The sequence below is a fragment of the Chelonia mydas genome, chromosome 10 (assembly GCF_015237465.2).
Source record: "Chelonia mydas isolate rCheMyd1 chromosome 10, rCheMyd1.pri.v2, whole genome shotgun sequence".
NCBI lineage: Eukaryota > Metazoa > Chordata > Testudines > Cheloniidae > Chelonia > Chelonia mydas.
The window spans coordinates 31,766,620-31,793,988 of NC_051250.2; the positions used below are offsets into that span (position 1 = coordinate 31,766,620).

General features: G+C 64.6%; 1 protein-coding gene across 3 annotated transcripts; it reads right to left on the minus strand.

Moving 5' to 3' along the window:
- Position 1: 1 nt before the first annotated feature.
- On the minus strand, positions 2-26,020 carry RGS11 (regulator of G protein signaling 11). 3 transcript variants are annotated; one of them, XM_037911526.2, is made up of 17 exons: positions 25,859-26,006; positions 22,287-22,383; positions 20,511-20,561; positions 17,370-17,476; positions 15,953-16,004; positions 15,311-15,369; positions 14,749-14,825; positions 13,407-13,488; positions 10,131-10,199; positions 7,184-7,207; positions 6,446-6,507; positions 5,229-5,342; positions 4,637-4,752; positions 4,103-4,190; positions 2,980-3,118; positions 1,550-1,632; positions 3-1,146 (listed from the first exon to the last, which is right to left on the minus strand). In XM_037911526.2, the coding sequence occupies exons 1-17, from the start codon at positions 25,904-25,906 to the stop codon at positions 1,020-1,022; spliced, it is 1,395 nt and encodes a 464-aa protein (XP_037767454.1). In that variant the 5' UTR covers positions 25,907-26,006; the 3' UTR covers positions 3-1,019. The 3 variants fall into 3 exon arrangements, with proteins under 3 accessions (XP_043380210.1, XP_037767454.1, XP_037767453.1); XM_037911525.2 differs by having other exon boundaries at positions 5-1,146; positions 7,184-7,213; positions 25,859-26,020; XM_043524275.1 differs by lacking the exons at positions 1,550-1,632; positions 2,980-3,118 and having other exon boundaries at positions 2-1,146; positions 7,184-7,213.
- Between the last annotated feature and the right edge of the window lie 1,349 nt (positions 26,021-27,369).

Sequence of the window (27,369 nt, forward strand, 5' to 3'; positions counted from 1 at the left end):
TGAGAGAGGCCAGAGTTGCCCATGAGTTGTCCTTTATTAGAGGCTTTGTTCAGTGCAGGACAGCTGGGCGGGGGGAGGGCAGCACCAGAGCAGGGTGCTCCTGTGGGGGTTGGGGTATGGAGAAGGGGTGACCCTCAGGGAGGGGCTGTGCTCAGTCACAAACCCAGGCTGGCACAGAGGTCTTGAGTTGTGCCACTCTGGGGCAGGCTCTGCTCCTGCCCATCATTGCCCCAAGCCCCTGGTATTCATGTGCCAGCGAGCACACCCCCCCGCCACCCCTGCCAGCCAGGAGTGGGCAGCTCAGTGAGGGGAGTCAGACCACGTGTGTCTTGGCCCGTTGCAGCCACTCGCCCCACAGAACCGCCGGGGCAGGGAGCTGGGGGTCACTCTAAGAGCTAAGGCAAAGGGAGCAGGAGCTGCCCCAGTGGTGCTGTGCAGGGGGCTCTGGAGGGCTGGGCACACAGGCTCCCGGGGCATATGGCTTTATCCTTTAGTGTCAAGGGCTGCGGCTGCCCTGTGGGAGGGTTGTGGGGACCACTTTGAGGCTGAGCTGCTCTGCACTGGCATATGAGCACCCATCTCCCTGTGCCTGATGACGTGTGTGGGGCCTGGGGGTGCTACAGGCTGGGTCTGCCCCTGCCAGAGAGCCTGGGGGTGAGAGCCCGCCCTGCATGGGCAGCTGGCCTCCCCATCTCTGCCACTCTCCCACAGGGCCTAGCCCAGGGCAGTCACCCTCCTTACCCAACTAGCCACCTGCAGCCGTTGGACAAGAACAGACCCCCCACAGCCGGCCCACGCTGCCCTGGCACTGTCTAGGTGGGGCAGGCCAGAGATGGGTCATTGCCTCCAGAACACCCTGTCTGGAGGGCCTGATGCCACAATGGTGGGCCAGGCTGGGGGAGAAGCAGGTGCCCCATGGGGCCCAGCAGTTGCTGCCCCACCTCATCCAGCCCCTGCCCCCCGTCAGTGCAGAACGCTCAGCCTGGGGTGGGTAGGGGCAGGTGGCAGGTGAGGGGATCCTAGCTCTCCATGGGGACAGCAACCGCCTTGCTCTGATCCTCGGCCTTCGCCTCCGGCTCCCCCGTGGGCAGCAGCAGCGCTGGGCTGGGGCTGGAGTGACGCTGCTTCCTCATGAATGGGAAAACCCTGCCAGAGAGAGCCACAGGTTAGTGCCCAGGGCCTGGGCAGTGAAGGGCAGAGTTAGCATCCAGGGTGAGGTTAGCACCCGGACGGGGGCTATGTGGGATGGGTTTAGTGCCAGGAGTGGGGACAGCGTGGGGTGGGGTTAGTGTCTGGGGCGAGATTAGCACCCAGGCGTGAGTGAGCACCTGGGGTGGGTTAGTGCCTGGGACGGGGCAGTGCTGAGCGAGCTTGGCACAAGCGGAAGGGGAAAGAGCCAAGTAGGGTTGGCACCGGGGGGGGTGGGGGCGGGGCACTGTTAGGGGGCCTGGACCAGCTCTCCCCCAGCAAGCCCCTGGCCTCTCCCCTGCTCATCCCGCAGGCCTAGGCTGGGCACCCTGTGTCCACTGGCTGCCCGGGCCCCACTCACCGTTTCTTGGTCTCTGGGGGCACGATGGCCTCTGCCAGCAGGCTGCGGTACAGCTCCGACTTGAGGAAGCGCGGGTATGAGTCCTGGGGGCAGTGCAAAGCGTGAGGGGGGGGATGAGCCCCAGGCGAGCCCAACTACGGGCCTCCTCACTGCTCTTCTCCCTCCCAGCGACCAGCCCTCCCCACAACCCCTCCTCCACTCCTCAGTGACCAGCCTGGGGGTGCCTCAGTTTCCCCAAGGCAGTTCTTAAGTATCTAGGGGGTGGGGTAAGGGTGTATGATCATTGCAGAGCCCTAGAGGGCAGGTGTGTGCAGGGGTCTGGACACAGAGGATGGCCGACACCCTGTTTCCTGGCAACTGATGGCCTGGCCCTTCCCCCCTGCGAAGTGAGAGCTAAAGGGTTGGAGAACAAAGGAATCAGGTGACCTCCTGGCCCGGGAAAGGGACAAAGCCCAGAGGAGGAGGGGCTGGAGGGAGTTTCAGTTTGGGGCTGGCTGGAGACATGGAGTGAAGGGCAGACGTGGTTGTCTGGCTCACTGCTCCCCAAAATGGATCCAGCTGAGGGGTCCTGCTCTCTGCACCTAGAAGCTCTGTTTTAGACCATGTTCCTGTCGTCTAATAAACCTCTATTTTACTGGCTGGCTGAGAGTCACGTCTGACTGCGGAGTTGGGGGGCAGGACCCTCTGGCTTCCCCAGGAGCCCCGCCTGAGTGGACTCGCTGTGGGAAGCGCATGGAGGGGCAGAGGATGCTGAATGCTCCGAGGTCAGACCCAGGAAGGTGGAAGCTGTGTGAGCTTTGTGTCCTGGAGACAGGCTGCTCACACGAAGGCGACTGCCCCAGAGTCCTGCCTGGCTTCATGGGGAGCAGTTCCAGAGCATCACCCAGGGACTCCGTGACACCCTCCCCCACTTCTCAGTGACCAGCCTGCCCCACGGCCCATCCCCTGCTCCTCAGCCACCTCCACACTGACCAGCTTGCCCTGGAGAATGCCCTTCCCCCCCATCCTCCAAGCAGGACCAAAAAAAAAAAAAAAAGGAGCACTGGATAAATTCATGGATGTTAAATCCATGAATGGCTATTAGCCAGGATGGGTAAGGAATGGTGTCCCTAGCCTCTGTTTGTCAGAGGGTGGAGATGGATGGCAGGAGAGAGATCACTTGATCATTACCTGTTAAGTTCACTCCCTCTGGCCACTGTTGGTAGACAGGATACTGGGCTGGATGGACCTTTGGTCTGACCCAGTATAGCCGTTCCTATGTTCTTATGTCCACCCCCCTCTGCCCATGCTGCCCGCTCAGGCTGGTAAAGCTGCAGCCCAGTGCCCAGAGCTCTCCCAGCCCCGTGGGTAACCTGGGGCAGCTGAAGCTGAGGAGGAGGTGCCAGTGCCCAGGAGAGGGGCAGGTGTGGGGGCAGGGCCCAGGCCCCCACCTTCTTCATCAGCATGTAGATGTGCATCTGGGCATCATCCATCACGTAGCGATGCGGAGTCTTGATGCCCTCCAGGGTCCTCTCCATGGTCTTGCTGTCGATGTTCACCCAGCGGGTGGCGCCGGGGGCCAGGAACTGCCTGGGGAGCAGGGCACATACCCAGCCTGAGCGGGGCTGGCTCAGGGCCATGCGGGGTGCTCCTGGGCTCCCAGCAAGGGCACCGCAGGGGCAATGGCCAGGGGGCTCCCCCTGCAGGTTCGAGGGGCAGAGGCCATGGGTCAGACCCCACCCCGGGCCCCATCCACACAGCTCTGTCAGGGCACCCGCCAGGTCAGCTCAGGTTGAGGGTTGGCAGCTAGAGAGAAGTTGGAGGAGCCGCCTACAGGTTCCCAGGTCCCCAAATTAGCCAAGCCCTCCCCCCCCCCGCCTCCCCACATGCCCTGGGCCCCTCCTGTGCATCTGGGACTGGCACCTCCCCCCAGCCTCTCCTGCGCGTCTGGTACTGGCACCCCCTATCTCCTCCTGCGTGTCTGGGACTGGCACATCCGCCCCCAGGCTCTCCTGCTTGTCTGGGACTGGTATGCACCCCTCCCCCAGGAGGTGAGAGCCGTGCCAGCTCTCCAGAACCGTGCTCCGCACTGTGCTCGGAGCCACAGGAAAGAGCTGCCCCAGGGGACCCCGATGTATAGGCCCCATTGGGCTGTAATGCCTTGCAGAGGGGATCACACACCGCCCCCCTCTGGCTTGACGTGTGGGGTCAAGTGGGGGCAGAGCATGGGACAGGGCACTCAGATAGATGGAGTCCACGATGCAAGCACAAGATGGGGGCTTGGCATGGTGGGGGTGTGGCGGGGGCTCGGTTCAGTGGGGTCTCAGGGCGGTGGGGCTCTGTGAGTTGGGGGTGTCATGGGGGCGCAGCGGGAGTGTAGTAGGGGATCGCTGTGGCAGGGGCTAGGCACGGTGGGGGTGTAGTGGAGGCTGGGCACGGTGGGGGCATGGCGGGGGTGTGATGGGGGCTCAGCAGGGCACTCACAGATAGATGGAGTCTATGATGTGGGCAATGCGGGTACAGCAGGGAGCACATGTGGGGTGTGGGGCAGTGGGGCCACGGCCGGGCACTCACTGATAGATGGAGTCCACGATGTCGGCGATGTGGGCCTGCTCCCCGTAGCGCAGCTCCTCACACGCCTCCCAGAAGCTCAGGTTCTCGGCTGGCGGGAGAGAGACGCTGTTGGCAGCACAGAGCAGGGAGCGGCCCAGCCATGCGGCTCACGCTCCAGCTGGGCCCCGCAGGGCACAGGTGCCCATGCATCGCTGGTGAGCGAAGGACGGAGAAGATACAACCCCTGTGGGGGCCATGTGCAGAGGAGCCATGTGAGGGAGGATCCCTGCCGGGCGCTCTGCTGCCGGCCGTGCCAGCCCCTGGACCCCTGTAAGCCCAGCAGGCGCTTGAGCCGTGGCTGGAGTCCTGCACCCATGGCACTGGAGGGGCTCTCCCTGGAGCTACCCCACAGGAGGGGCCGCAATCCCAGGCCTTCTCCAGCCAACCCCGGCAAATGGCTCCTCCTGCCAGCAGGGCCCCGTTGGGCAGGAGGGAGGAGCCAGCCCCAGCCTGGCACCATTGGCCAAAGCCAGCCGGGCAGGGTAGGTCACTCACCGCTGAACTCCTTCTTGAGGAACTCCAGCAGCTGCCTGCGGCCCAGCGTGTCACCCAGCAGCTCACTGAAGCTGAAGCCCCAGCGCTCCACACGCAGCTTGGTCGGCATTGTCACCCTGCGGGGGAGGGAACCGAGGTCACAGGGGCTCCTGCCACTGACCCCCGCCCTGAGACAGGCTTGGGGGAGCCCCAAGGAGCTCGGCCCTGAGCTGGGGCCCCAGCCCATCATCCTGAACCAGGCCCACACCTCCCCGTCTGGAGAGTCCCCACTAGCTCAGGCTTAGCAGTGCCCCCAGGACCATGGCAGCACCAGGCTGGGCCCGGCCTGCCTGTCATGGTGCCTGGGTTCACAGTGTCCCCCAGTGGCATGGCAAGGTCTCCAAGCAGGCCCCCTGGGCCAGCGTTGATCAGTGACCCTCCCCACAGCACATGGCAATGGGGCAATGACTGAGGGGTCCGGGAACCCAGTGCCCACTGCCTGCAGCACGCTGATGTTCTTCCGGCCCCTGCCAGCCCCAGTGCTGGGGAGGAACCAGCCACAGGCTGGATCCCCACACTGCGGACTGTGCTGCCCCCTGCCCCAGGCGCTTACGTGGGGGCGTTCATGGCCCAGTACGTGGTGTCGTCCGTGATCCAGGGGTTACTGGGCAGGCAGCCCGACATGATGGGATCGTGGGGCACGTACTGCTCGTTGAATTTGATGTACCTGCCAAGGGAGGAGTGATGGTGAGCAAGGCTGGGCTCTCTGCATGGCCTCCACCCAGCAGACAGGTCCAGCGTGGGGCCGGTGGACCTGGGAGCTGAGCCAAGCAGCACTGGGGAGCAGGCATTGCTGCTGCTCTGTCCCACATGCCCTGCCAGTGCCCCCCAACAGATAGATGGACAGATAGACCCTGGCGCCTTGGCAGGCCCAGGAAGGGCCGGTCTCCGAGGGCATGGGCTTGCTCTCCCTTGCTGCCCGGGGCTCTCTGGGAAGCACTCGCGGATGCCCAGCCTGCTGCTGGTTTCCAGCAAGCCGTAAGGATGAGACATGGCTCAGAGCCAGGGCTCCAGCCAGGCCTCGGGGTGTGTGTCATGCTGCACAGATTCTGTCAAAGCCCTTCCCAGCCCCACGGCCCGCTGCACTGCTCTGCATCAGCCCTGGGCATAGGGCCTGGCCACAGGGAGATTCCTAGAGGGGCTCCCTGTTTCTGCAGGCACCATGTCACCCCCACAAGCAGCAGGGCCAGGGGCCAGCACAGAGTCAGCTTCTGTCTGTGAGGGTCACACAAGCACCAGCTTGGGGTAGAGATGCCACCAGGCCACAAGAGGCTGCAGTGTAATGCTGAAATATGGACACTGCCACTTTTGGGGGCCCAGGACTGGTCTAGCAGGGGCTGTGGGTCAGGATTGAGGGGCACCGGCAGAGGTGGGGGGTGGAGGGAGCCCCAGGGCTGGGATAGCAGGGGCTGTGGGTGGGGATTGAGGGGGACCAGCAGAGCTGGGTGTAGCTCCAGCCCTGGAATAAAAATCCCACTAGCTAAACCCAGTGGGGCTCTGGGCCTGGGATGCTAATATCCTAGTAGCGCCCCCTGCTGGAAAAGGGAGTCACATGGAGTAGGTGTGGCTCCCACTGGGCACCAGCAACTGAGGGGAGAGCCTGGCGTTATTAGGTGTGAGTGGAGCTGTCTACACCCCCTCCCCCAGAGCCAGGGGCAGCTGCAAGGTGTTTGTACGAGCGGCTCATCCCTGTGCCCAGGGACGGGTATGGAAATGCCCGTGAGGCTCCCTGGGGCCTGCCCCACCCCCCACCTGGGGATGGCAACTTACCCCTCCAGGCAAATGGAGGACTTCACGCGGGTCCTGCCCATGGCCTTTCGGCAGCACTCGATCTGGGTGCGGGCGCAGAGAGGAGTGGGGTTGAGGAGAGAACGGCAGTGCCCGGCCAGCCCGAGAAGCAGGCCACAAATCCTGGAGGGACAGGAGCTGCTTCGGCTGTTACCTACCCCCACACTCCCTGCCAGGCCATGGGGAAATAGCGAGAGCCTGAGCCAAGCCCGGGGTGCCTGAGGCCCAAACCTCCCCACTCCTCAGCCCTTTCTGGACAGATTTAGCAAAGCATCCCCTGCTCCTGGTAGGGTGGGATATAGGGCACAGCCATGGGCATGGCCCATCCACTCTACACATGCCCCTCAGCCCTGGCACGGCAGACACAGTCCCATGCAGTAGCACTGGCTCAGCCATCGCTGTGGGGTTTCCAGCAGGGTCACGATCATGTCAGGAAACCCACAGGCCTGGCTGGACGAGCCACGGGCCATCAGCAGCCTCCCCTCCACCTGGCTCCCCGCGGGCCTGGCTGGGCGAGCCACGGGCCATCAGCAGCCTCCCCTCCACCAGCCTCCCTGCGGGCCTGGCTGGAGGAACCATGGGCCATCAGCAGCCTCCCCTCTGCGTGGCTCCCTTAGCTCACTGGGGGGCTCTGCACAGTCCGAGAGCCAAGGCCCTAGAGAGCGGCCTGCCCATCCACTGCCCAGCGTGCGACTGGGCCGGCACCAGCCTCGCACTCACCTCCCGCTTGTAGTAATCCGTGTTCTCGGGCTGAAAGAGACCGACAGAGGAGTGTGAGCGCCCAGCCAAGCCCCCAGAAAGGCCCTGCTGCAAGCCAAGAGCTCGGCCGTGCCAGCCCTGCCCAGAGAGGGTTCACCCCAGCATCTCCGGGCTTGGCTGCTAGCCCGCCTCGAGCCATGCCAACCGCATGCCCATGGCACTCCCAGCTGCATCCCAGCCCAGCCAGACTGGGGCTATGGGCGTTGGGCAGGCTCTGGAGGGCGCTTTGCTCTGCCCACTGGGGCAGCCACACTGCATGGGGCCCCCCACTCCAGCTGGGCCAGGGCCAGGGCGAGCGCAGGGCACAGGCCAGAGCCCTGGGGGAACAGCAGCAGGATTCCAGTCTCCCATACTCCCGGCGGGGGAGAAGGGAAAGCAGCGAGCTGCTCAGCCATGAACCCAACACCAGGGTGATGGGCACCTGCAAATGCCCCCAGCACACATGGGTACACATCCCCCAGCAGGCAGCTCCTCACCGCACAGGAGGGGAGGGGTCAGGTGCCAGCACTGGCACAGAGCTGCCTGGTACCATACCAGGCGGGTGTCCAGGAGAGCGGGGAGCCAGGCAGCCAGGGGGAAGTGTCTCCGCAGGATGCAGGGCGGGTGGAGGGCGACGCCCTGGCATGCTGGGCTGTGCAGCCACCAGCTGGCCGGAAAGGATGGCACAACTGCACAGTGCCAGCTGAGAGGGTGCGGCGCCCTGCTGTGCGACTGCCAGCACAAACCCCAGAGCTGCAGCCCCTGGTGCTGCCCAGCCCCATGCCCGGGGTGGGAGATGGGGATCCGGGATGGCCCAGAGCCCTGTTCCAGCCACAAGAGAGCACTGCCCCTCCCCATGGCCTCCTTCCACGCCACCCAGGGGGCACGGTCACCAGCCCAGCCCACGCTCACACATCAGTAAATGGGGGAGCCTGGAATAGAACCCAGGAGTCCTGTCTCCCAGTGCCCTGCTCTAACTGTGTGCACCCCCCAGCCCTGTGCAGCCCGGCCCATCACACAGGCCCCGTCGTGGGCAGCTCTGGGTTAGGGACACTTACTTGGACAGAAGACGAGGCACGAGACAGGAGAAGAGAAGAGAAACAAAGCCAAGCAGTTAGTAAGGAGCCGGCACGACAGACGGACAGGAGAGGAGAGGAGCCCCCGGGGGCTGCGTTAGTGATACCACGACACACAGGATGGGGCACCAATAGCCGCTGAGTGACAAACCCCCCCCGAGGCCAGCCGTGGCTCTGATGGCGCTCGGCCCCCTTCCCAGGGCTGGCTTGGCTAAAGGCCAGGCCCACGGCTCACTGCAGCAAGGGCTCTGGCCAGGCCGGGAACTCCATGCTGAGGATGCAGTGCCCACGGGGCAGCCACTGGGACCCTTTGCGCCTCTCGGCACCTGCTGACATTGCTCCCCGAGGACTGCGGCTGGCTCTCCTGCCAGGGCTCTGAACAATTGCCATGGCAGCTCTCTGTGTCCACTGGGGAGGTGAGGAGAGGGTGCCCAGAGCTGGCAGGCGTTGGGCAGGTCATGCTAGGACAGACAGCCCAGGAGCACCAGGCCCAGCCTGTCACCCAAAGCAGCTGGCATGGCCAGAGAGTGGCTGGCTGGGTCAGGCGCTGGCAGAGCAGATTTGTATTCACTGGATAGCCTGGCAATGGTGCGCAGGGAGCGTCAGGGCCAGAGGGCTGGCAGGGCGGGCACTGGATGCGAGCTAGGGGAGCTGGGGGAGGCCTGGCCCTCAGGGCTCTTGTCTCCCCAGCAGATCTGCAGGGCCCAGCCCACTGTGGATTCCCAGCCATTAGCAGCGCTGGGGGATTAGTGAGCAGGTGGTGCACACAGCGGGGAGGACGAACTCCACACACAGGGAGGGGAGAGATCAGAGACGGGGTGGGGAACAGCTGGGAAAGAGATGTTAATACACCTGGGGACTAATCCCAAGCAACCCGGTGATGCTGAGGGGCCCAGGGTGAGAGCAGCAGTGACCTGACTGGAGTCTGCAGTGACTGGGGCTGGGCACAGAGAGGATCATGCCCTGGGGGCTCAGGTGCACCCACAGCTACCAGCGGGCCGAGGCGATGCTGGGGGCCATCCTGAGGACAGGAGAGCCAGCATCGCCTCCCCCAGCTCTGGGATAGGAGAACGGTTGCGCGCTGCTCTCATGCTCCGGGGCCACGGCCAGTGGCCGCACCAGTCAGCGGGGAGAGTTTCGCTTTCCCTGAAGCATCAGAGATGGGTCCCAGCTGGGGACGGGCCAGCGGGCTCGGGGTGGGACAGAAAACCCTCCGTCCTTGACACCTGGCCGCTGTGCTCTGGGTCCGGCTGATCCCCAGATGGGGGACGGGGGCAGCGGGAAGGAATTTCCCCCAGCGCAGATTGGCAGGGACTTTGGGGGGTTTCCAGCCTGGGGCCCATCTGGGCACGTCTCACGTAACCAATTTTCAGGCACTGGTGCACCGTGGTCCCGCTGGCGAGAGCTGAAGTCCCTGGGCAGGGGTAGCTGGGTGAAAGGCCTGGACTGGGTGGTCTAATGGGCGCTTCTGGCCTTGAGCTGTGTGAACCTCTGAGTGTGAGGAGCAGCCCGTGGGCTCCGGGAAGCTCCCAGACCTGGCTCCACGTCTGTTCCACGTGGCTGTGGGACTCCACCGGGCCGGGATAAGGAAGCACGTGGGAGCCCAAGGGAAGCAGCCCTGGCTGGGCCAGCCTTTACCTAGTCGGACTGGGAAGAGCTAAGCAGCTTCTCAGACAGGCCCGACAGCAGCCTGTGGCAGTCTGCTGGGAGCCCTGTGCCCCTGCACAAGTGCCCTGGCAAATGGGCAGTGGGGAACAGCCCTGGGCTGGCCCCAGGGCAGGGTGTGGCTGGCACAGAGCTCCTGTCCCAGCAAGAGGGAGGGAGGGAGGTGCACACCCTGGCAGGACACTCACCAGCTGCACCCGGCTGATGTGGCAATTCCTCCGCTCCGGCCCATGCTCCATCACGTTCAGGGCTCCCGGCTGCCAGAGGAGAGAAAACGAGGTCAGGACCCCACTGACTGCCTTCCCCAGTCCCCGTAGCTCGCATCCAGTGCTCATCCCGTCACCCCTCTGGCATTGGCCACCAGGACGCTTGTGCAGAGAGCCTACCTCGGCTCTGAAATCCTGGCACAGGGAGTGCCAATCCACCTAGACCTGACCTCATGGGACCGGTGCAGCGCCTGAGGCTCGGCGCACTGACACCAACTTAATGCGCACCTCGGGGAGCTGCAGCAGGGATGGCAGGGCCCGAGGGGCTACGCGGGGGCTCTAGAGCTGGGGGATGCTGAGCGACGGGGTGAGCTGGGGAGCCCATCAGGCTGCGAATGGTCTACTGGGGGGGGGGGAGGACTGGGGGCTCCCGCTTGGGGGAAAGTTCACACCACACTGGGCGTGGTCACCCCTTAGCACTTTCCATGCCAGCCTCAGGGCTCCCAGGGGCACAGGGCCCCATGCCCAGGTCCCCGGGCACATGTGGCTACACAGAACCCCTGTACTACAGGCAGCTCTCTTCTCCACCTGTTCCCCATGGGCCCAGGTACCAGAGTCAACGCAGAGCAGGGCCCTCCGTTCAACCCCCAAGCCACGCTCGGCCCTCGGGCTGGCGGCAGGGCCCCAAGGCCAGCTCTTTGTGCTGCCAAGCAGGGTATCAGGGCTAGCTTCTGTCTGGAGATGGGGTAGCCCAGGCTAAGCATGCTGGGATAATCCTGCCATGGTCCCAGGGTCCCCTGCCAGGAAAGGGGCTGGAAAGCTCCAGGTCTTGTGCAGTCAGACCCACACCAGCCAGCAAACACGCAGTCCGATTTTCAACAGTGCCCCCAGGCTGGGGCACCCCCTGCGGCCGGACGGGCGTCTCGAGCAGGGCTCCCCAGTCTGGGGCCCGGGCTCTGCCAGCAGGTGCAGCCACGGAGGGCTGGGTTGGGAGCAGGGCACAGCCAGACACACATGGCAGCAGGCTCAGCACTCTCTGGTTCAGCCCAGTTCCCCAGGGGGTAGCTGTCCCTCACAGAAAGTGCCCGCTGCAGCTTGGGCCCCATGGATCCCTGGGGGGCTGCAGCCTGGGCCCCGTCCCGCAGTCCCGAGGACACTAGCTATCGTGGAGCTGCCTGGGGCGGGAAGTCAGCGCTCCCTGCATGTGGGACGTTTGGACGACAGGTGGCCTTGGGTGCTGCTGCCCCGACGCGCTCCGGACGGGCCCTGCGCACCCCTTACTTCCCCTCACCCGGCCCTTCCAGCAGGGAAGACCCGGGTGCAGGGCAGAACAGCAATCCCGCCACAGTGCCCTGCCCCTGAGCTGGGAGATCCCCTGGGGACTGCAAGGCCCCGTCTGCCTGCCCAGCCCCCATAGCAGCAGGCAGTGACTGGCATTAGACTAAAGGGAAGGCAGAGGATTTAACGCCAGCTGTTGTGGCCCACTCCTGTGAGCTGGCGCTAATGCTCTGAGTGCTGCCTGCACCCATCCTCTGGGAGAGCGCGCCAGGCCGGGCATGGGGGCAGCTGGCCTGGGGGGTTGAGAGGGGAGCTGCGCTCCTGGGCAGAGCTGCAGGGAGCTGGCACAGGGCTGTGTGTGCCCCGCTGTGCTGCACGGCTGGGGAGAGGAGACCCACCCTCCGCGGTGCTGAGCTCTGTGGGGGTGCGGGATTAGTGGAGTGAGGCCCTCGGAGCCAGCCAGCACGGAGTGGGGGGAGCAGCCCCAGCTTCCCTGCCATTGAGGGCTCTCTTCCCTGCGCCAGCCCCCAGCTGCTGCCCATGCCCATGCCCAGTTGCAGCCTCATCACATCAAGACACAGGGGTTAAGCCCTGCCAGGGGAGGGACGGCCACCCCCTTCCAGGGCTCTGTGGTACCAGGCTGGGTGCCCCTCAGAGCACTGGAGGGCTGCCCAGAAAGCCAGTGCCCTCTGGTGGGCGGGGAGGGGAGGGGCTGATGCATGCCTAGCTGGGGCAGTCGCTGCCAGCAGGCGCACGAGGGCAGGCGGGTGGCCTCTAGGCTCGTCACTCACTGCCTGGAGCCAGCACCTGACCCTGTGGGGGTCGGGGCAGATGGGGGCTCCCTGGAGGTCTCATGGAGGGAGGCCTCAGTGGGCCTCTGAGCTGCCAGCACAGGCAATGATGGGACAGCCCCCTGCCCCCCAAGATGGGCTCCGCAGGGCCCATGTCTCAGCCAGGCTGACTGCGACAGGCTGGGAGGCTGAGTCCCAGGGGCCGGACGCCAGGGTCCCTGAGAATTCCCCCTCACCCGCCCCGCCCAGCCTCTGCAGATGTCTGCCCTCAGCTCTGCTATGGCCCAGCTCCTTTCCCTGCAGGGGACGTGGGGGCTCATGCCCAGGATGGACGGCACTCAGGGCGGCTGTGCCAGTGAGGCAGGTGTGGTGTGCCTGTCCCATGGCTGGAGAAGAGACTGGAATGCAGCTGTCACCACACCACACAAGGCTGGCCATGCCCCACCTCCGGGGGGTTGCCCTGCCAGCCATGTCTCACACCGCTCCTCCCCAGGGGCTCTGCCCAACCAGTATGCCCCACCCCACCCCCGACCCACCCAGGGGTCCTGCCCCACTGTCCCATCTCGGGGGTCCCACCCTGCCAGCACACCCCGCCCCTGCCCTGCTCCACCCCAGGGGCTTTGCCCCACCAGCATGACCCACCCTGTCTTCTGCTCTGCCCTGGGGTCCCATCCCACCCCAGGGGGTCCCGCCCCACCCTCTGTTCCACCCTGGGGGCCCACCCTGGGGGTCCTGCTCCACCGCCCTGCTCTGTTCTGAGGGTTCTGCCCCGCCGGCACATCTCACCTCGCCTCGCCCCGCCCCACTCCACCGCCCTACCCCGAGAGTCCTGCCCTGCCACCCTACCCTGTGGGCCCCACCCTGAGGGTCCCGCCCCTCCGCCCTGCCCTGCAGGTCCTGCCCTGCTGCCACGCCTCACCCCACCCCACACACCCCATACCAGGGGTCCCGCCCTGCTGGAATGCCTTACCCCGCCCCACCCTGGGGGTCCTGCCCCATCACCTTACCCCGGGGGTCCCATCCCACTGGCGCACCTTGCCCCTCCACAACAGGGGATCCCACCCTGCCAGTGCATCTCGCCCCACCTCACGGGTCCTCCTGCCACCCTCAGGGCTCCCCAGCAGCCCCACCAAGGCGTGCACCCTCCTGCTACGAGGGGCCCCAGGGCTCTGGGCCAGCATGGCCTTACCAGGGGCCTGTTGACCAGCCAGTAGGCTTGCTCCTGGCAGTCTATGACGATACGATCCCCCTTCCGTCGCTGCTTGGCTGCCCTGTCAATAGAAGGGTAGCATCAGAGCACGGCGTTGCCAGGGGCAGCCGCTCACACCAACCCCTTAGCCGGCAGGGCAGACGGCTTCTGGCACCTCCCGGGGACGGGGGGGAGGAGAATCATGCCAGGCCTTGGCCTTCCCCCATGTGGGGCAATGGAAGCTCCAGGCCCTGCCTTGCCCAGAGGGGTGCCCGCACTCATGTCCAGTGCTTGAACGCACCCGTCTGGCTCCATAATTGTCCTGCCAAGATTGGCAGCTCCCTTGGCCTTCCTCCCAAACGCCATGCTCAGGCAGAGCCGCCCTGGGCTCCAGTGCTCGGACACCCCAGTCCCTGCTTCGCTCAGCCAAGCTGTGGTTGTGGTTGGGTTGGGCACTGACCTGGGCGACAACCCCCTACAGCTGGCCCTGCCCCCAGGCACCAGGGCAGAAACACTGCAGCCTCTGAGCAGCCACTCCCAGCACCTGCCCCAGGAGGCGGCGGGAGGGAGCTGGCCAGGCCGTGAGCAGCCGCTAGCTGGGCCCAAGGCTCTTCCGGTCTGTCGGGCCGTCCCTGCGGTGGTCACTCGCCAGTGCCCGGCTGGAAGGACCCGGATTCCCACCCCACTGTGCTGGGCTCATTCTCAGCACTCAGCAATGGCTTAGTGTCCAGGCCCCACGGGCTCCCTGGCGGAAGTGGCCCGGGGAAGCTGGGGGCGAGGGCAGCTGGGACGGGTGGGAGGAGGCTTGTAAGCGTGGATCAGCAGGGAAACTGTTAACAATGCAACCACTGGAATTCAGATAATCTGTGCTTCACAGACACAGCTCACCCTGGCCAGATTCCCTTGGGCCTGCGCCCTGCTCAGCCATTCACGCTAGGGCAAAGCGAGTGTGAGATGATCCGCTCAGAGGGTAGGTGGTCACTGGTGCTAATGACTGCCCAAGGTACTGGGTGATTGGCCTATGGGCTCAGACTGCCAGTGGGCACAGGCACACAGCTTGGCATTAGCACTCATGGTTCTGTTTGGACCTGGGGAGCCCATGATTTTGGGAGGCCACGCTGGGATGGGCCTGGGTGCCAGTGAGTGCCGAGCCCCCAACACATACAGCACCCCCTACTGGTCACTTTGCAGTGTGACTCTGCAGCAGAGGTCATCAAATTGCCACAGTCCTGGGCATACTGATGCCAGCTGAGCCAACATGGATGGGCAAAGCACTACTTGGGCCTGGGCTCCCCCCAACCATGCTGCAGTGCTGGGGTTCGGTCCACTGGAGGGGACTCACCGGAGCTGCTCCCGCGCCTGCATCACCACAAAATCCCAGGTGTGGTTGATCCTCTTGTGCAGCAGGTTGTAGTTATCCTAAAGCGAGTGTAAAAGGCAGTCAGTTGGGCTGGCCCTTCCCCCACAGGGCTCCCCCAGACGGACCCATGCCAAGCAGGGGTGTGGGGCCCTCCAACCCAAATTCAAAGGGCTCTCCAGCGCTGCCTCTGCCTGCAGCCTCCTGAGCTCACCAGGACTCCCAATCCATTGACTCCCCTCATCTGCTCCCTGACCGTCCACAGCCCCCTGCTGTCCCATCCTGGGCTCCCACCACAGCTCCACCCATGCCCCTTAATCCCAACCCCCCATATTTCAGACATGGGCTTGTGCTAAGCAGAGACTCAGAAGTGGCTCAGGTGAGACAAATGTCCACTAGGGGCTAAGCTCAAACTCATTGCACTTGTGACCTAAAGAGGGTTCGGATTTGCTGACATCTCTCCTGGGCGGACGCTTAGTTCCCTGCCCCCCCCCCCATCCCTGTGCCCCACAGGGCTGTGATGGACTGCAATGGGCAGAGCTCATACCTTCTCGTGGTCTATCAGGTCACCTTGCTTGCGGATGTTCTTCTTTGCCAGGTAGATTGCTGCAGTGAGGAAGAGGGGCTGTGTCAGGGTGGGGAGCCCTTGAGGAGGGGGAGCCCATAGCCACAGAGCTGGGTGGCCCTGGCAGCCTGGGCCTGGCATTGCCTCGGCTTTGATCTCTCAGGAGGAGTCATGCTAATGGGCGCCCGTTCCCCTTTGCCCATGCCCCCCCAGGGGAGACCCTTTCCCCTCTGTACTAGGAGGATGGCATCAGGCAGGGTCAGGGGCTTGCCCATGCCCTCAGGACCAAGATCAGAATGCAGGACACCAGGCCTCCAGCCCTGGGCTCCCCCAGCTGGGACTCTGGGGAACAGGAGTCAAACACAGCATGTCCCAGTGGAGGGCAGGGGCACCGGCTTGGGGAACTACAGGGCCCAGGGACACCACGCTGGGACGGGGCCTTCCCTGCTCACATGGCAGCTGGCAGCCTGCACCCCAGAGCCATGTTTCCTGCAGATAGGGGGTGAGCAGGGAGGGCAAGGGGCACAGGGCAGCCCTGGCTGCTGCCAGAACCTGGCCATGGAGACAGGCCTGACAAGCCAGGCAGCCTGTAAGCTGCGTGGGGCAGGGAGAGACGACACCCACCATAATCCAGTTCTGTGGCCGGCCACTTGGAGCTTGTCCAGAAATAAGGAGTCTGTGGACAGACAGAGACAGACGCTGAGCGGGAGCTGCAAGGGTGGGTTGCTGGCTCTGGCCCCACTGGGGAAGGATCTGTGCCAGGACTCACTGGGCGGGGGGTGGGTCTGGTAATGAGCCAGATCGACACCGCACCAACCAGGCTCCTGGGGAAACTGCGGGAAAGCTCCAGGCCAGAGATGTGGGAGCAGATGCCCTCAGGACAGCCCTTCTCCACGGGCTGGGCTTCTCTGGCCACAGCTACAGGACACAACCCAGCCAGCCGGGCAGAACCTGGTGAGCCCCAGTCGTGCAGCCCCTCTGCTCACAGGCAGAGCACAGCAGACTTCCCTGCACGCCCACCAGCCTGCCTCTGGGGACGCGTCCCGCTGTGCTCGGAAGCAGTGCATCCTGGGAGATTTCAGAAGGTGCCTGCTCACATTCACTGGGGCACCCTGCCAAAGGGGTCTCTGCCAGGATGTGAGACTCTCCCTCCACAGCTGCTCCTGCAGCTCCCCCAGCCCTGGGCATCTGCAGGGGCACAATGGAGCAGTGCAGGGGGCTCCCAGGGGTGCTGCCTGTCCAGTGCCCACGAGGCTGGAACAGCCCTAAAGCTGGGGTCTCACTCCCATGGTCCCCGCATCAATGGGAGTTAGTGCCACTTGCGGGCCCCAGGCCGGGCTCTGTCAAACCACATGACAAGGGCTCTGCAGCCGCTTCCCACTGAGCATGGCGCTGCCACACATCATGCCCCTCAGGCTGGTCCTCTCCAAAGGGCACTCACCTGAGCTGGGCCCCTTTAAACTCCCTGTCCCCAACCCTGCAGGGAGTGCGCCCTCCTGGGTGCTGGGGTGTGACGGCCCTCACTGGCCAGCAAGAGGCTGCTGCTGCTGGGCAGGGCTCAGGCGGTGCTTCCCGGGGTGAGGACAGAGCCTAGGCGGCAGGTGGCACGTCCCACACGAGGGTGGCAGGGAGCCCGCTCCTGGGTGGCTCACTCACCCTGTACATAGCCCTGTCCAGCGAGGATTGACCCGCTAGCGTGATAAAGGAGAAGGGCCAGGCAGGCTGGGGGGGTGCTGGATTCAGTCATAGAGCAGAGTGCCCGTGCTGCGGCCTAGGCTCCGGGCAGGACCCTCTAGGCGGGTAACATTAGCCTGATGCCATGCCCTGCAGGGACGGTGCAACGGGCACATACTGGCTGCCAGCCCCAGTCTCTGCAGGGCCTGCCCTTGGCACAGCTCAGTATGTTGAGGGCATCAAGAAACCTAGAGCGAGCGCTTCACTGGGAACAGGCCTACCTGGAACCTGTAGGGGGAGTGGGCTCAGAGGCCCAGCCCCGGGCCCCTTGGGGGTAGTGCCAGCCCTGCTCCTGCGCCAGACCTACCTGGAACCTGTAGGGGGAGTCGTCGGCCCGGAGCACCAAGCTGCGGGGGTCCTTTAAGGGGTAGATGTAGCCATGCTTCACAAGGAGGTTGCCGAGATGCAGGGACTCTGCAGGAGAGAGCGTAACTGGGGGCTGGGAGAGGAGGGGGCAGCTCCCTTCTGCCCCGCGCTGGGCCTGCGCCTCCTGCCTGCACCAGAGCCTCTTCCATCCCCACGCGGTGCCTCAGTTTCCCTGAAATCCTCCTTCAGGTGTGTAGCGAAACCCGCGCGTGCTGCTGGCTCAAGTGCAGCCCGCTTATCTAATGAGCCGGGTGGGCTGCCCCCGGAGCCATGCCCCCAGCCTGGCTGGAGAGCCAGAGAGCCCCAGTCACCAGGGCTCAGCAGTATCTAGCCAGCATTGCTCTGCAGGGCTCCTCACAGCCATTGCAGGGAGGAGCCCCGCACCTCCTCCCTGACCTCTTGGCTGTTGAGAGGATCAGGGCTGAGCGCGGGAGAGAGGATGGAAGGACGGTGCCCTGAACATGCCGAGCTGCAGGCCGGTTCCCAGGGGCCCAGAAGAGCAGATGGGACCTGCCTGCACCAGGGCTGCTGCCATCCCGAGGGGCCCAGCCTGGCGCAGAGTCCACAGCACAACCCAGCAAGAGCCCATCACGATTCAGCCCCAGCACAGCCCCACCTGCTGGCTATGAGGCTGCGCCCAAGGTGGGGACAGAGCTTCTGGTCCCTTTCATCAGCCAGCGGAGCATGTCCCAGAGAGAGCTGGGCTTCCAGGCCCCATGGCCCTGCTCCACCCAGAGCTGTGCAACAGGGGGTGGGGTGAAGCGGGGGAGACGGGCAGAGCCCAGCACGGGGTCAGGACAAGAGGGAAGGGCAAGAATGGGGCAAAGACACAAAGATGAAAGCAGCAGGTTCCAAGCAGAGAAATAAGAAAGAGCAAGAGAAAGCAGCCCCTCCCCATGGCGTTCATGCCAGCCCCCGCCAGCAAACCCCAGGGAGAGGGGTGTTCTCTGCCCAGGAACGCCTGGTCCAAGTGCTCCCTGCCCATGGTGAGTGGCAGCTGCACCAGGCCCTCCCGCAGGCGTGGCAGGGGCCACCCAGCCAAGTGTGGCCAGGGCAAGGACTTGCAGGTAGCGGGGTGCGGAGCTTTCACAGCAGCCGGGGCCATTCGGGGGGCAGTGGTGGTGACTGTCCCCAGCTGGGTCCCGGTGCTGGGAGCCCAAAACGCTTGCAGGGCAGCCCAGATGGGGGCTCTGCAGCAGCTGGCTATCCCCTGCCCAAGCTGCGCCCAGACCACAGCCCAGGCCGTGTACGGTCCCCCACTCAGCTCTCTGCGTTTCACTGCACCTGGCCCAGCCCCAAAGCAGGGCAGCTCGGAGCTCTGACCCCGCCTGGCTGGGCAACTGCCTGGCGGTGCAGCCATGAAGAGCTGCTGGGTGGGTGAACCCTGCCTGCTGACATGGGGAGTGCCCGGCCCCCTGAGAGCCAGACCAACCCAGAACCACCTCCTGCTGGCTGTGCTGCTCTGGCAGGTGCGGGGAGGCTGGAGTACAGGGAGGCAGGGGCTGGGAACCCAGAACAGGAGTTCCCTTGGGGGGCAGGGCTGGTTATAGGAGAGAGCAGGGCCCTAGGAATGCTGTGGGGTCAGATAAAGCCTGCCAGGGAGCTGGCCGGAAACTGTCAGCGCTGGCAGCTTGCGGCTGGGGGCCAAGATGCTGAGTGGCCCATTCCCATTAGCTCCTATCCCTGTCCCAGGGACAGCGCACACCTGGTTGGGGACAAAGGGGGCATCCCTCTGGGTGCCAGGACCCCAGCACTGTCTACCCTCGCTCCCTCCCTCTGGGCCCAGAGCACAGCTCACCATCGTGTGGGCTCGCCCCCTGCGCCATGGGGAAGGAGGGAACACAAACCCGGCTGGCTGCTCCCATCCCACTGAGCAGGCAAAGGCAAGCAGCACACAGAGGTCAGGGGACATCAAACCCCACTGGGCCTGCTATGCCCCCGCCCCCCTGGTAAGCCAGTGGGCAGTAGGCCCTGGCTATGTCTGCTGGGCTAGAGGCCAGGCAGTCTGAGGTGTTTAAATCACTTTGGCCAGATCCTTTCTTTGCTGGTCGATCTCTCCCCGCCACTGCGGCCATGGGACTGCACATGGGGATTCGTAGCACCCGCTCCCTCCTCAGAGCTGGGGCTAGCCCCAGGCCCGATTGGCAGCCCCCAGCCACGGCTCTCTTGGAGGGGAGCTGACTGCCAGGCCAGGGAAACACTGAGGGGGAGACGCTGCCCATGGCGGCAGTAACATGGGCCCCCCACACCATGCTGGTGGGGACGGTTCTGTGCCCTCAGCACCAGGCTGGAAACAGAGATTCATATCCCAGTTGGGTGGGGGGGGCGGCGGCATATCTTGGCCTGGACATGCCTGCCTCACTGCTGCACTGCACAAGGCAGGCAGCCACCGTACCCCACCCCTGAAGTGGCTGCAGTTTAAGTCCACTGAGTGTTACTGGGCATCTCTCTCTCTCGCTCCACTTTTAGGTCAATGTGCCCGCAGCTAAGCGGTCCCAGAGGCTCTGAGGATGGGCATCAGGGAGACGGTCCAGCAGACAGGCTGGGCCAGGCTGGCCATGGGAGCCATGTCGCCCCACAGCACCCTGACTTTGGTGGCTCATTCTTGGCCTTCACGCTGGGTGAACTGTACCTCTGCACCGGCTGCATTGCAGGCCCTTCCCTGCGCTCCGGGGCTCAGACCCGACGGCAGCAGCCTCGAGAGCTGCCCACCTCACAGGCTCCGGGAGAGGCCGGGCTGGGCCAGCCCTGGGGCAGGCTAATGCAGACCTAGCGAGGCTCATTCCCGTGCCTGCTGCGCCCCTGGCAGCACACCAGGCTCTATGGGGAGAAGAGGGGGGTGACTTGGTCAAGCATCCTGATGAGGCAGCCTGGCGATACAGGGGCCAGATCGGGGCCTGGCATTGCCTTGGCCCAGTAGGGGAGTTGGCAGAGCTCAGGTCTACAAGTTCTGCAAACCAAGTGAGTGGGTCTCATCTGCCCCCCGCCCCCAGCAGGATACAGTCTCTGAATACCTGTCCTGTAGGGATGGGGGGCCTGACACCAATGGCACAGTGCCTGTCGGGGGGGGACGGACACTCACCCTCCTCGGAGATGGCGTACTTCTGGATGAGCCACTCCACGATGTCGTTACCTGGGGGACAGAAGTGCCCGGCATTAGGGGGCAAGCTGTCTCAGACAGGAGACCAGGCCGGCTGGCGGCGCTGCCCTGGGCCAGCACAGCTGGGCAGGGACTGGCGCTGGCACAGCTGGGCACTGTCACCCATGAGGTAAGGGGTGCCCAGGTCTCGGGGTGGGGGGTGCCAAACTGCAAGCACAGGGGACAGCGAGTTAGAAGTGAGGGGCGTTGACACAATCCCCACACCTGTGTATAAAGGTGACATAAGCATGGGGCAGGGGCAGGGGCAAGCCCAGGGGGTGAGGCGGGGGTGGGGCAGGGGCAGAGATGCGGGAGTGGGGAGGGGATCAGGGCTGGGAGGGGTGGCAAGGGGGTAGGGTAAGGGGACAGCCAGGGGAGTAATGCAAGGTGGGGAGGCAGGTCAAGGGGGTGACATGGGGGCAGGGGAGGGTCATAGCTGCGGGGCTGACACATGGGTGGGGTGGGGACAGGGGAGTAACACAGGGGTGAGAGGATGTCTGGACCAGGGGGGCAGTGGTGATGCAGGGATGGGGCAATCAGGGCCGGGGGGAGGGGTGATGCGGGGCTGACGGGAGGTCAGGGCCAAGGGAGGGACGGGGCGCGAGGAAGGGGGTTGTGGCCAGGGGGTGATGTGGGGGTGGGGCAGTCAGGGTCAGATGGGGTGGGGAAGGGCTGCTGGCCTCCTTGTCCCTGCCTGTGCTGGACCCCACCCAGCCCCAGCCACTCTTTTCTGTGCCTGGCAGGCCAGCAGCAGTGAGCACACCAGGGCCCAGCCCGGCCAGAGTCAGCTCCCCACTCAGCCCCATGCACCACTGCCCACACGGAGCTGCCTGGGAGCCTCCAACCCCCAGCCTCCCCCAGAGCTGCTCCTTGGAGCCTGTGCTCTCAGGTCCAGGGTGCGGCTCAGTGGGCTGGGAGCAGCCACACACGGTGCACACCCCCACCGTGCACGCAGTGTGCGCTCACAGTGATCATCACACACACAGCCCGTGCACACAGACCCAGGCACCAGTGTGCGCTTAGAGTGATCACCACACACAAAGTGAGTGCCCCCCACCATGCACACAGTGCGTGCCCACAGTGATCATCACACAGTGCACACCATGCATGGAGTGAACACTCACAGTGACCATCGCATACACAGTGCACACATCCCCTCCATGCACACAGTGCGTACTCCCACACACACACCATATACATGGTGTACACACCCATGGCTAGCCCCCAGACAGTGCCTGAACACACACACACACACACACACACACACTGTGCACTTACAGTGCCATGCGCATGCCATAGTGCTTGCACACTCCACACACATCACACAACCTCCCCTCCCCAATCACCCATGCCTCACACAGTGTGCAATCACATCAACACCCCCCCACTCCAAACACACTCAGAGCCCTTGCCCAGAGGATGGCAGTGGGGGGGAGCTGCAGTGCAAGGCACACTCATTACCCTAGCACTCCCACACACTCACAGCCGCTCTGTGCTCTCATATCCAGGGCACAGTGCACATGCACAGTGAGCAATGGCAGGGTCTCCCCACTGAGTCACCAGTGCCCGGGGCTGACTGGCTCAGGCCGGGCTGGGGGGCGACAGAGTGGAGGGGATGGCACTGCAGGAGAGGGGATAGCAAGGCAGATGACTGACAGTCCCGGGGGCACGAGAGCTGCGTGCAGGGAGGGGGCAGGCCAGAAGCCTGGCAGCACTCACCGGTCATGGCGTGTGGAATCACCGTTATCAGCAGGCGCTGGTTTCTCATCTTGATGCCCATGTCGGGATCCTGCATGCTTACGATCACATGCTCCATCTGGGGGAGAGAGCAGCTGAGACGCTAGCTTGGGGACAGCAGCCCTCCTCCTCCCCCCACCCGCTCAGCATGGGATCGGCCAGCAAACTGCAAGCATTCCAGCCCCTCTGCCCATGGGCAGGGCACCCCACACAGCAGAGACGAGGGGAATGTGGGGTCCTGTGGGCAGCACAATTCAGAACGGACAAATACTGGGGGATGCACAACGGAGGGAATAACCCAAGCTGCTCCCAGTGACCTGCAGACCCGGGCCGTGCATTGGGAAATAAACCTGGGCGTCACTGCGGGCAGCTCTACAGAGAAAAAAACAAACCAGGGGCACAGGGCGGGGAAGGATGCAGGGAGCATTGTAACATCTGTACATAAATCAGTGATGCAGCCTTGTCCGGACACGGTGTGCAGCACTGGTCCCACAGCTCAACACAGGATATGGCAGAGCTCCAGGGGTGCAGAGAAGGGCGATGAAAAGGATCAGAGGCTGGAGAAAGTGAGGAGCAATTGAAACGACTGGGACTGTTCCCTTGGAGAGGGGATGGGTAAGAGTCTGTTATCGTGTCCTCTATCAGATACTGACTGCTCTAGAGATGGTAGATTGGGAGTGTCTCTTCTCCCGGTCGCGTAACACAAGGGAAATTCAATGTCACTGAAAGGGAACAAATCCAACTGTGATCAAAGAAAATGTTCCTCACACAACACAGCCTGTGGAACTCACTGCCACAAGATGCTATTGAGGCCAAGAGCTCTGTAGGATTCCAACAGGGACTGGGTGTTTCTCTGGGTAAGAGGACCCTCCAGGGTTATAACAAGACAGACTAAAATAACTGAGCACTTTGGCAGAGCTACAAGCCCTCCTGCTTCTGGGCAGGTGCCACTCGCTGATGGGGTCACTCAGGAGGAGACTTTCCCAGGGGCGGGCTAGCCCAGAATTTCCTTCCACGAGTCAGGCAAAAAGCTTCCAGTGGTGCCAAGCGAATAGAAACTGGCCGACCTCAGGTAGGCACAGACTGTGACCCAGGGACCCTTGGCAGATGGCACCAGGGGAACATAGGGGTTTACAGGGATCCCAGGGGTTGATATATGTAAAACAGGTCACCACAGGGTGGCATGGAAGGTCTCTACCAAGAACCCACTGACCATCTAAAGCAGGAATTGCTGTAACCCCCTGGGAAAATATTTCAGGCTGTGAAAACCCCACTCCATACCATGCCACTCTTACTTCTGCGCTGCTGCTGGTGGCAGTGCTGCCTTCAGGGGCTGCTCATGCCAGGGGACACTCAGAGGGTGGGAGCGTGCCTGTCGTGAACCTGCCGAGGGCCAGTGGGTACTGTATTGGCTGGGAGGGGATGGCGTGTGTTCTCCGTGGCTGGTGGAGTCAGGGAGCTGAGCCCTGGCTTGCACAGACAAGACTTCTTCATGCTCAGGGCAGGTGACAGCGAGGTGCCTCACAGCTCTGGGCACCCCCAGGAAGCATCACACAGATGAGCTCAGAGCTTGTGCAGACACTGCCCAAACCCCAGGGATCGCAGACCTCGGGCAGGCAGAGACCAGCCCTAGGGCTGTGCTGTGCGGACACTGCCCGACTCTGAGGGACCCCCTCGGCCAGTGCTGTGCCGACACTGACCTTCGGCCAAGCCCCATGCAGGATTTGTGTTTTCAGCAGCAATCCAGCTCCCATTGGATTCCCAGCTCCCATTGGATTCCCAGCTGCCACCAGCACGGGCTGGGGGAGTGTGGAGGGTGGCACTTTCCGAGTGTCCCTGCTCCACTGTGATGGAGTCAGCAAAAATAACAATCTCCCTCCCTGGAAATTATTCCTGCCCTGCTTTGAGGGGGACAAAATAAACACACAACCCGTGCTACAGAGTACATGGGGACAGGCAGCCCTACCCCAGCCCATGGGAACAGAGGAGCAGATGGGATGCAATCTGATTTTGAACAAATCCTCATAAGGCAATGTAGGACCCTGGGCACAGTCCTGGGGTGCCCCCCCAGACCATGCTGTGGCCCCATTCTCCCTTGGGATGGCAGCCGAGGTCAGAGCTAAGATGAATAGGCAGGTCCCAGCTCTTAGAGCTGTTATTTCAGGCTCTCTGCAGACTCAGACAGGCAGCACTTGCCTCATCTTTTCAAGCTTTTCTTGCATCCAGGAGGGCTGAAGATCTCATTTTTTGCTTAGAGCTGGTGGGATCCCAAGGCTCCAGCCTAGGCTATAGTGCCTGGGCGTCAATCCCGGCTTTTTGCCAGCTTGGGGACCTGGAGCTGTTTTTTTGAGCCTGCCACTATGTTCCCAGAACCTCAGCATTTATTAGAGACCTAGCAATGGCTCCTGGCTGCCAAGAGAACTCGGGAGAGGGGGCCCAATTGCAAGGCCTCCTTCAACAGGGAGGGGGAGCAAAACACAGGCAGGGCGCTGGGCACTGCCCTGGCATCCCAAGGGGAAAAGGGGGGTAGAACAGAGGCAGTGCTGGGTGCTGCCCTGGCATACCGGGGGGCTGGGGAGGAGCCTGGGGGGCAGGACAGAGACAGGACGCTACCCTGGCATCCCCGGGGGGGGGGGGGGCAGAACAGAGGCAGGGCGCTGCCCTGGCATCCTGGGGGGGGGGCAGAACAGAGGCAGGGCGCTGCCCTGGCATCCCGGGGGGGGGGCAGAACAGAGGCAGGGCGCTGCCCTGGCATCCTGGGGGGGGGGGGCAGAACAGAGGCAGGGCGCTGCCCTGGCATCCTGGGGGGGGGGGGGGCAGAACAGAGGCAGGGCGCTGCCCTGGCATCCCGGGGGGGGGCAGAACAGAGGCAGGGCGCTGCCCTGGCATCCTGGGTGGGGGCAGAACAGAGGCAGGGCGCTGGGCACTGCCCTGGCATCCCGGGGGGGTGCAGAACAGAGGCAGGGCGCTGGGCGCTGCCCTGGCATCCCGGGGGGGGTGCAGAACAGAGGCAGGGCGCTGGGTGCTGCCCTGGCATCCCGGGGGGGGTTCAGAACAGAGGCAGTGCGCTGGGCGCTGCCCTGGCATCCCGGGGGGGTGCAGAACAGAGGCTGGGCGCTGCCCTGGCATCCCGGGGGGGGGCAGAACAGAGGCAGGGCGCTGGGCGCTGCCCTGGCATCCCGGGGGGGGGCAGAACAGAGGCAGGGCGCTGGGCGCTGCCCTGGCATCCCGGGGGGGGGGAGAACAGAGGCAGGGCGCTGCCCTGGCATTCCGGGGGCTGGGGAGGAGCCTGGGGGGCAGGACAGAGGCAGGGCAGTGCTAGCCCGGGGGGACCGGCCCGGTGTGCGGGACACTGAGCCCCACTGCCCAGGCGGCCGTGGGGGCAGGACGGTACCCGGGTACCCGGCCCCGCCCGGCTGTCTGCAGACTCGGGCACACGCCACCCCCCGCTGCAGTTCGGGGGCCGGGCCTGGGCACCGCGGGGCTGCCAGGCTGCAGAGGCGGCGGGGCGGGCCCGAGCCTGAGGGTCCCGGGGCGGGCCCGGCTCCGCTCACCTTGGCCAGGCCGGGCATCTGCAGGCGGCGCCGGGCGGCGATGGTCATGGCCGGGCGGGCTCCGGGGCGGCTCTGCCGGCAGCGGCCTCGGGCCTCTCTGCTGCCCCCGCCGGCCGCCAGCCCGCCCGGAGCCCGCCGCGCGTAACCCCTTCGGCCCCGCCCCGCCCCCTCGAGACCCCAGCCCCCTTGTCCCCCCCCGCACCTCCCTCCCCCTCGAGCCTCTCCCCTTCCTAGTGCCCCCCCCGGGACCCCAGCCCCTATCCTGCCTCCTTGTCCGCCCCCACACCCTCCTCCCCCTCGAGCCTCTCCCCTTCCTAGTGCCGCCCCGGGTTCCTGCGTCTCCCGCCTGCCCCTTCCTAGTGCCCCCCCCGCACCTCCCTCCCCCTCGAGCCTCTCCCCTTCCTAGTGCCGCCCCGGGTTCCTGCGTCTCCCGCCTGCCCCTTCCTAGTGCCCCCCCCGCACCTCCCTCCCCCTCGAGCCTCTCCCCTTCCTAGTACTCCCCTGCCTTGCCCTGCCCCCCCGACCTCCTGCGCCCCCCCGTCCCCTTCCTAGTGCCCCCCCCCGGAACCCTAGCCCCCTTGTCGTCATCCCCTGCACCTCCCTCCCCCTCGAGCCTCTCCTCTTCCTAGTGCCCCCCTGGGACCCCAGACCCTACCCTGCCCCCCAACCCCCTGCATCTCCCACCTGTCCCCTTCCTAGTGCCCCCCAGGGCCCCAGCCCCTCGCATCTCCACCCCACCGCCGGCATCGACCGGCCCCGCCTCACTGCCCCCCCGACCTCCTCCCCTGCTCCGCCCCATCCCATTCCCCCTGCCCCCAAGCCCCCACACTCCTCGCTCCCCCAAGCTCCTGCACCCCTCCCCTTCCTACTGCCCTGCCTCTGTGCCCCCTCCTACTGCAGCCCTGGACCCGCCAGCTCTGCCCCTACACCCCTCCCTACTGCAGCCCTGCATTGCCTCCCTCTCCCACTCTGCCAGTGCCCCTCAATCCTGAGCTGCAGCCCCCTGCTCTCCCACCCTGGCTCTCCCTCACACACCATCCTATCCAGAGTATTTCTTTACTCTCTGCGTGACCTAGTCTGGCCTGCCCAGGGTTAGTCCCTTGCAGGGAGTGAAATAAGCCACCTGGAAGGGGCACAATCCAACCCTGCTGTGGGGGGCACCCAGACAGGGCTGGTGGGGCAAGGAGGATGCAGCCAGAAAAGCAGCTGTAGGAGCTGGTTCCCAGGCACTCTGCACTGGTGCACATGCACCCCCACAGCCATCTCCCCCACATGGTGCCATCTCTGGGCAAAGGGCCCAGGCAGGGAGTCAGGCAATCCCCCCTCCATGCATGGGGGTCTTGCTGGGCCAGGCCCTGCAGTTCCACGAGGGTTGCTGGTCTACCCCCAGGAGCCCCTGCTCTGAGCCAAGGGAGCCTATCTCCACTGGGACCCCAGAGCCTAGCCATTGCCCCAGAGATGCAGAGCGTGGGCCGCCAGCCCTGCTCCCAGCAGGCTCCTACACACCCCTG